At 29.3% G+C, this 9,766-nt stretch overlaps 1 protein-coding gene across 2 annotated transcripts; it reads left to right on the top strand.

Annotated features, from left to right (window-relative positions):
• Nucleotides 1–560: 560 nt before the first annotated feature.
• LOC137827459 (cytokinin riboside 5'-monophosphate phosphoribohydrolase LOG7) lies at nucleotides 561–4,296 on the top strand. Of its 2 annotated transcripts, none has more exons than XM_068633609.2 (7): nucleotides 561–756; nucleotides 1,751–1,848; nucleotides 2,499–2,529; nucleotides 2,674–2,773; nucleotides 2,922–2,992; nucleotides 3,613–3,756; nucleotides 3,959–4,296. In XM_068633609.2, exons 1-7 carry the CDS (start codon nucleotides 649–651, stop codon nucleotides 4,046–4,048), a joined length of 642 nt encoding a protein of 213 aa, XP_068489710.1. In that variant the 5' UTR covers nucleotides 561–648; the 3' UTR covers nucleotides 4,049–4,296. The 2 variants fall into 2 exon arrangements, with proteins under 2 accessions (XP_068489710.1, XP_068489712.1); XM_068633611.2 differs by lacking the exon at nucleotides 561–756 and adding an exon at nucleotides 918–1,551.
• Nucleotides 4,297–9,766: the final 5,470 nt, after the last annotated feature.

A 9,766-nucleotide genomic window follows, 5' to 3' on the forward strand; every position in this document is an offset into this window, starting at 1 on the left:
TAGTCAAACATCACTTAAGTAGAAATTAATATCAATGACAATTTAAATACATATTCTACTCTTAATTCATTAAAATGTATTTTTCAAACAATACTGAAACATAGATCTCCAAAACAAAAAATAACGATTACTCAGAATGATGTTATGTTAATGAATTTAAACTCATTTTTCAAACAATATTAAAACATCAATCTCTAAAATAAAGAATATCGAATGATATTATCTTAATGAATTTAAGGTAAGAACACTTATCACATTTAACTTACAAATTTTAGCATAATAAAATTATGAGTTCTGTTTTTTACTTAGGTCTTTGTATAATTTGCAGTATAATAAATAAAGTAGAAAAGTTAGAGAAAAAGGGATAATGTACAGAATACACATAATCTCATGGTTTGGTGTCGCTTTTTGTCGTTCGGTCAATGACTCAACGCGAACAAAACAAACCGATTTCTATTTCCGAAAAGACCAATAGCAAAAGCATTTTTGTCATTTAAAAAATTTACAAGTTATGTGAGCATGAAGGGCCAGCACTTATATATATACACACACATAGCTGCTTCACCATTACAAATACTCACTCTCTTCTGTTCTCTCATTCTCAACCCATTTCTCTGCTCTCAGAACTTCCCATCACACACACCACAAATGGAAGAAACCAAATCCAAGTTCAAGAGGATTTGTGTCTACTGTGGAAGCAGTTCTGGTAACAAAGCTAGTTACCAAGAAGCTGCTGTGGAACTAGGCGAGGAGATGGTAATTTTGTTTCCTCACTTTCACTTTTCTTGCATTCTGTAACAATACCACTTTCATCAACTTCACTTAATCTTCTTCTTCACAACACAAGTCCTTTTCACATGAAAAAGACACCCAATTTCATGCCTTTATCTCCATAGACTCTAGTGAGAAAAACAAACAAAAGAAAAATGGTTTAAACTTGAAAGCAGGCTTAAAAAATCTTCATCCACTTGATTTTGGGGTACCCTAGAATTATTATATTTTTGTCCTATTAGCTATTACTTTCACTAAGTTATGTTCAATGAACTTGCTTCATTTAAGAGTATTTGAATCCGTTTTTTCTTCAAAGTCTGCGGCAGTTTCTCCTCTTAGCTTTTTTTATTCATTTTTGCCTCTTTCTGAACTGTGTGGTGTTTGTGTTTCCTTTTGTTTTCTCATTTTATGAGTTTTAGGTGAGAAATGTAATCCTTAAACTCTGAACTCTTGGTTATGATCGATGAGGAATGAGAATGGTTTAGGTTAAGAGTTTGTCACGAAAGAGAGAGATTGCAAGCTGGAACCTGCTGTCAGTTGAGCAGCCTTCTTGCATGATCTATGTTATGCCTGTAACATGTTTTTTTTCTTGTTCTGTTTCTTTTTTGTGTCAAATAATTCTGCAACTGAGAAAAAAAAATAGAGAAAGAAATGTTCTATGCGCGTTTCAAGGAGGATGAACGTGCAATTTTGGCATCATTACACTATGAAGCGTGCTCTTAGCCTTTGGCATTCCCCACAAGCTTCATCACCTCCATGATTTTTCCCTGTGGTCGAGGGGTAATTTATTTGCATCCTAAAATGATTTTTCCCTGTCACCAAACTTTACCATTGACCACTATGTGAATATACTATAGTAAAATTATTAGTATTTTATTCAGCTTGTGTCCATATACTTGGCTTGTTTGTTTCTTCCATGATGATGATTAATTCAGTGACACGTGTCTAACTGGTTTGGTTTTCAATGTTTTTTTTGTAGGTTGAGAGAAGGATTGATTTGGTCTATGGAGGTGGTAGTGTGGGGTTGATGGGTCTAGTTTCTCAGGCAGTTCATGATGGTGGACGCCATGTTCTGGGGTTTGTTTTTTTTTTTCTCTCTCTTAATCTCATTCTATGTCTATATTTTATGGTGTTTAGACCAACTTGATCATTCTGTTGATTGGTACAACGAAGTGGGTTATGATGTTTAATCCTTCTGTTTTGCCTACTGACCCATGCGTGTTTCCCTGTTTCCTAAGAAATAGGACATCATTGGATAAAAAAAAACAGGCAACATTAGACATTAGTTTTTGCCTATTTGATTAAAGCTTCCAAATGTTGGATGCAAGGGAGCATTTTGGATATAAATAAAATATAAGGTTACTATGTGATGTGGTTAATGTAGCTTTATGTTCCATTGGGGTGTTTAAAAGGGGGAAAAAGTGTGTTAACCTTTACCCATGGTTAGAAGCCTTTTGATCAGCTTTGCTCTGTTGGATAAAAGTTGAATGCCTTTTAGCCCTTTTAACAGTGGAAAGTTTTTGCTCTGGAATTGGAGCCACACCATTGCCTTCAATAATATTTTACTTTGCATGCACTTTCAAGACATGCTTAAAACTCATCCATCTTCAAATTGGTCTTTGCTTTCTTTTGTTATTTGTTTATTGAGTAATCATTTTTCCTTTTATAAAATATTTGCACCTCTGTCTTTTTGACTGATGGTGTGCATCATTGCCTCACTTTTGCAGTGTTATCCCAAGAAGTCTCATGCCAATAGAGGTAAATCACTCTTGTCTCTGGCTACTATGCTGTCTCTTATACAGTGATTACATAGTACAATTTTTACCACATTGATGATGTTAGCTAATAATAAATTGTTGTGTCTCAATAAATAATTTTATAATGTATATGTTGGATATACAGATAACTGGTGAGCCTATTGGTGAAGTGAGAGCAGTATCTGATATGCATCAAAGGAAAGCTGAGATGGCTCGTCAAGCTGATGCATTCATTGCCCTTCCTGGTATGGATTATAACTGATAACTATATTGACACAAACACAAAACTGAAACAAACGACATAGTCATGTGAAGTGGGGATTTTTTGTCTTTGAGTGGTACAACATTAACACATGTTGCTGTTACTCATGTCTTGTTGTTTTCAAACACCAGGGGGATATGGAACCCTTGAAGAATTGCTTGAAATCATTACATGGGCTCAGCTTGGAATCCACAGCAAACCGGTATGAACTATTCCTCAGCTTCATTATGTGATTAGACAAAGTTGTTCCACACAAAAGGAGATACTAATGACCTTAGTTCAGAACTTGGTTCTCTAAAATCTATGTCAGCATCTATTTTCCAAACAGTATATAGTATTGTGTCAAATTAATGAAAAATGCCTCTTATGATCTCTCTGGGATCGAATTTCTGTTATGTGATTATAAAAATGAAGAAGTCAAATCTCATCTTTGCTTGTTTCCTTAATCAACTTGCTTCCACATGACGCATGATATTACGCATTCATTCACCATCTCCTTATTTTAATATCTTAATAGAACATTATATGGATTAGACACGCGTTTTGATCTTAGTTAAATACCCTGCTAAAAGGGTATATTCTAGCAGCACAAGGAAGCTTCACAATGGAACCTACACATGTGGGGAATTTAATTCAACATTCACACGAGAAGATATTTTGTTTAGTTAATCGTTGTCACGTTACATTATTTGATGGTTTTCCGTTTGAATGGGAGAAGGACATAGAAAATGATTGAGGGAAACGACAGAAATTTAAAGTTAAATGGTCAATGGAATGCATATGTTGGAGTTATTATTATGATTAACAATTTTTGTGGTGCAGGTGGGTCTGTTGAATGTGGATGGATTTTACAATTCCTTGTTGTCTTTCATTGACAAGGCCGTTGATGAAGGCTTTATCTCTCCAAAGGCACGTCGCATTATAGTGTCAGCCCCCACAGCCAAAGAACTGGTTAGAGAGTTAGAGGTGTGTGAACAATTTTCTTTTAGCTTCACTTTATATGAAATGATTGTGAACAAAAACAAAGTTTTGTGGTTGAGTTATCTAAGAGTTAAGATGGTGATAATGCTAATTATCATTGTTAGTTAATTAGAATGGCTTAATCAAGTTGCTAAATCAAGTGGGCCATGTTGTGGAGACAATGATCATTGAATGTTTTGTGAAGCAGGAACATGTACCTGAACGAGATGAAGTTGTATCCAAGTTGGTGTGGGAAGAAAGACTAAGTTATGTGCCTGAATCAGAACTTGCCATGTGACTCATCTTGTGATTCTAGTGGGAGATTGATGAACACTTAGTTTTGGGATATTTTCTATCATTTTGTTGTTTTTTTTTATGTGTTTTGGGTACATAATAGTCAATATATATGGGCATAGGAAGTGTAGGATCATACATCATCCTCTTATTTTGCTTTTTTCCAACTTATGTTGATGCCCCTACTATACACAAAATGAGGGTAAGTCAAAAACATGGAAAAATCATCAATGGAAGTTTTCTTATGGATCATTGCTCTTTTTGTCCTTTCTCCCATTTTATTTATATTATATATTAAAATGCTATACTTGATAAATTAACCCTTTTGAGAAAAACTCTTTAATAATTCAAATGGGGAAATGTTTATTTAGTTGAGATTATTGCATGTCTAGTTTTTGGTAAACTATTCTATATAATTTGGTTCACATGGGTTTTTAGAATTGTTCATGAAAGGAATATTATATATAAAGAAATAGTTATAAACTTATTTTTAAATTTTGAGCTAAAAACTATAAATGAGTTTATAATATATTGGGGTTACATTTTTAATATTTTCAATAAGTGATACCAAAATCATTAATTCATTTAGGAGATTGACTTATTAGTAATCAAATCACTTCTTTTCATTTTGATAGAAAATTTGAAGATATTATAACAAGTTTGTATTGTAACAAGCAACAACAACAATAAACTTGATGCCCAATGCCACATCAAACACTTTTCTTCCATCTTTCTTTAATCAATTATTTGATCATTATCATGTCACTATAAAGTTAGTTGAAACCTTTATACAAAATAAGAGAAATGTCTCACAAAATCTACACAATAAGAAAAGTTTGATGTAACAAAATGCATGTGAGGCACATGATCTGTAAGAAATTAACACTTGCCCAGTGCTACCAAATTTGACTTAATCAATTATATGAGATCAAATCTAATCCAATCTTATTGGAAAATTTCCAATCACCAACCATTAAAAAAATAATTGTATTCATCTAATTTCCTCCCTCTACAAGAAACTATAGAATTTCCAACCATTTTTCAAAATATTCTGCTGCATTGGCTATAAAAAATATAATCAGAAAGAGAAATAAACAAAGGCTTTGGGAAATATTTATTGCATACCTCTATCCAACAAATTTGGAATGAGAAGGACCTATGAATTATTTTATCCTAAAGTTTATATTAAATAAATATATCTATTTACAATTGGAAATAAATCCTATAAGAAAGAATTTTGGTGATGAGTGGGTGAGGATATCGGTTAAAGAATCAATAAAAAAATCTTAAATATTATAGTAGAGGGTACAATTATATAATATTTTTTATGTGCCAACTAAAATTATAATATTTTGTGTGTACCAAATAAAACTATGATATTCTTTAATAATATTTTAAATTTTTAATTCTTTATTTAATGCTCTAACGAATACATGTTAGCATTCCTCCTAGAGAAAGGGTTTTACAGTGTATAATATGACAACAACAAAATTAGAACGTTTGATTCTGTGTGCTTATTCATATTCAATTGCATATTCTTTATGTGCATCTAGATATTAGAAACAATATTATGTGACGTAATTTTTTTAAAAATAATCATAAAAGAGAAAAAAATGGGTATGTAAAATGAATTAAAATTCTTTTATAAATTAAAATTACTTTATGTACTTAATTTTCATGGAATACTTCTTTTTCATCAATCAAACTATTGAAATAAGAAAAGTCAAATTTAGTGATTAATATTTTTATTAAGAAGTAAATTTTAAACTTAACTTAATTTTATAAAGTGAATTTTGCACATTTCAATACACTCTCTGCACGTCAAAATCTTTAAACTCGTATATGAGACTATATATAATATGAATGATTTGATAGCGACTCGATAACGAGTGATATGATAAACTCAACAAATGTTGTTAGGATAGATTCTAAATGATTCTGATATCATATTAAAAAGTGAACTTTAAGCTTAAATTAACCATATAAGACCAATTATAAGTTAAAGTTTGCATTCACTTATATATTATTCAATGTCCTATCTTTAGCATATGTGAGATCTTAAACACTCTTACAATAATAATAATTTTTTAACTTTCATAGTTAATTATCTTTTGAATGGATTTATTTTTTAACTTTCATAGTTAATTATATTTTGAATGGATTTATTTCCTATGAATGATTTCTGTACAAAACCAAAAAGAGACATGAGATCAAACAATATACTACTTGAAGAAGAAGGAAAAAAAAACTCATTAAATCAACTACTATGAACATACTCATGGCATTTTATAATACAGCATTGGTATCATCCAATAAAAAAGTGCATGACTTCTATCTCACGATTCATCATCTACATAACCACCTTATTATTTTGGTCGTGAAAATTCCAAAGATTTCATGGAATATTTATAAACCAAATGATGGGGATAACGTTAGTCTAACTCATAATATCACATGAACTAGGATTTTGTCGCATGTACCAAATTTATTTGCTTGGTATCATGTTTGGTGACTTTGACCAATGACCTATAATTGTGGTGTATCTAATAAAAGATAGCAAGAATACACAGAGATTCCCTTCGGTGTTTTATCTTAATTTAGTCTCTAAATTGCACTAAGTAAACCTTTTATCTTTGCCTGAGAAATCTTCAAAATGTGAACATCTAAATTCTGAAATCTCCTCAAAAAACGGAATTTGAACCACTTATATAAGGTGTGATGCTTTTTAGTACACCACTTATGAGTTGACTTGTTATGTAGAACACACTTTAAGCCTTCTAACAATTGGTGTTTTTTTTCTTCTTCCGAACATGAGAACAAGACTCTTATCTTTGAATTCTTTTTGTTTCATGAATAAGGCAATTTGTTACTGCACTTCCATATTTTTTTTTTAAGTTAGATTTACTTTTAGTGAAACTAAAAATTAAACCTAAATTCTTGCATCCTTCATCATCTTATTTGTTCCAAAATGCAGATAGTATTCTGAATTCTAGAATTCATAAGACTTTTGTATTGTAAATTTGGAATACAAAGTTGTCTTTCAAATTTTGAATTCATCACTTAAAAAAAATCATGAAATAGAAACCAATTTAAAAAAATAAAATAATTAGTTGCTATAATAGTTAAATTAGAGATCATTTTAAAAACTAAAAAAATATATTTTTAAATTAATTTTTATTATTGTTAAATAGTTTCTAAATTAGTATTTAATTAGCTACCAAAATTTTAACTATCAATTATTTAATAGTAAAAACCTTGGTCGCTAATTAAATACCAATTTAGAATCCATTTAACAATAATAAAAACTAATTTAGAAAAAAAAAATAGTCTCTAAAATGGTTTCTAATTTAATTACTATAGCAACTAATTATTTTTTTATCTAAAATTGATTTTTATTTCATGATTTTCTTGTAGTGTATTGTTTCTGAAATTTGGAAGCCAATTTTATATTCCAAAATTATTTTATAAATTTAAAAATGACTTAATTGTAGAATTAAGAATACAAATTTAACTTCCAAATTTTACAACTCAAAAATCATTTTTGAATTCAGAAAATAGTTTCTAAATTATAAAATTTAGAAGACAATTTGTATTCCAAATTCTACCATTCTGAAGTAAACTTTATATCTTGAATTATAGGTCGAAAGTCATAATGATTTTTAAATAATAAAATTTGGAACATAAAATTGACTTCCAAATTCAATAATTGGAAAACTATTTTTTAGATTTAGAAATATCCACTAATTATAAATTTTGAAAACTAATTTTGCATTCTAAATTTTACAATTTAAAAAAATTGACTTCAAATTGTAAAATCTATACTATAAAAGGTTATTTTTAAAATTATAATAATTATAAAAATGCAGGAAGAACTAAGGAAATGCAGTAAGAAATTGTCCATGAATAATTCATAAGATAACATAATATGTTGTGTTATGTAGATGTTTCAAAATGATTAAAGTGTTATGGATGTTTTTCATATACCCACAATTCTATTCACATGTGAATTCGTTATGGATGGTAAAAAAGACTTTCAAGTATTTAACATATTTGCAAAATCAAGACTCAATTTTTTGAAATTTGTGGACTTGTGAATACATTTTCTTAGAAAAGAGAGCAGAAATAATATCAATGAAATAATCGAGTGTGGATCTTAAATAATTTTCTCATGATTGGAAATTGTCATAAAATGATAATCAATTATGTTTGCAATATAATTATGGTATCTATCTGTCCCTTTTTATATGATTTTCTTTAGAAAAATATGTCTTTAGTGATAAGACTCTTTTATAAAGTCTTATATATTTTAATTAATCTTTCCCTAAAATATTCTTAATTGATTTACTTATATTTAAAAAATAATAATAAATAATAAAAATTAATAACATAAAGTTTCATTAGAGAATACAAATAAATAATCACATTCGTTTGCAACTCTATTAATGTAGTTTTGCTTTAAATATCATAAGGATAGATTTAGAAAAAAAAATACAGATTATTAACAGATTTATTATTAACTTAATTATTATTTTTAATTAATTACAAGTGTCTTGTCAAATAGAAAATAAGGCAGTCCATTTTATATGCAAAAATAATAATCATACTAAATTGGGAATTGATTATATTATGTCAAATCTTCACAAAATTTATGTCAGAATATCTATTATAAATTTTAGGAGGAACATATATTTATCATGTACCAATCCAAACATATATGTTGATAGTTTATTTATTTCTATTTTTGCTTAATTTTCCTTATCATTTTAAATCAAACAATAACTATTTTCACTATTTTTTTTCTCACTACACAGTTTCATTCCCTCTATTTCTTTTATCTTTACTAACACATCATTAAAGATTGGTAATGTCAATATTAATGAGAAGAAGTTATGTATCACCCTCACTTCAAGCTCAAAAGTAATGTGCTTTCCCTTAACAGATCAAACTTTTTAAATCATTTCATGATTATTTATGTCTCATAAATTGTAGACTCTCTTGCTTGTACAAAGTTTAAGATTAGCTTTTTTTTAAACCTAATACTAAATCTTTCAGTTCCATAAAAGACGTGATATACAACAAGAAAGTGATTAAATAAAAATTAATTTCTATGGTAGTTTTCAATTAATCTGTTACAGAGATCATAGTCAACAAAAATTGAAAACTAATTCATAGTACACATACAAGATTCAGTGCACCAACATGCATTTATTAGTGTATTACCATACCCTGCGACTCAAAATTTAAGGACTTGCAAAACATTAAAAAGCAGGACCCTTTTGCAAACCACTGAATGATACAGATGCAGATGAAAAGTAGTCTTTGCTAAGTTTAGGATCTGGTTGGTTTCATGGCTTCATCTAGGTTCTGCTAAACCTACTGTAGCAGCAAAAGAAAAACAGAAAATATGTGATCATTGTTCAATCTTGGTCTTGCCCTAACTCCTAATTAAGTGAGCAATTACCTAGAGAGTTATCTTAACCTCGTCAACTCTTCTACCAATTGCCCTAATGCTTTATATCATTGCATATATTCAAAGTCATGATGAACACGAGTTTGATAAAGTGTAATAGTTTAAATGTCAAGACTTGATGCTAGCTACTAACCACTGCAGCTATTTCCAACACGGCCTCTTACATTTCATCTGAGAGAACATAGAAACTCAGGCATAGAAGACAAAGACATTGAAAGGAAAAAAGCAAGGTCATGTTTCATGTACTTCAAA

Source organism: Phaseolus vulgaris, chromosome 7 (genome assembly GCF_051622355.1).
Source record: "Phaseolus vulgaris cultivar YP4 chromosome 7, ASM5162235v1, whole genome shotgun sequence".
NCBI lineage: Eukaryota > Viridiplantae > Streptophyta > Magnoliopsida > Fabales > Fabaceae > Phaseolus > Phaseolus vulgaris.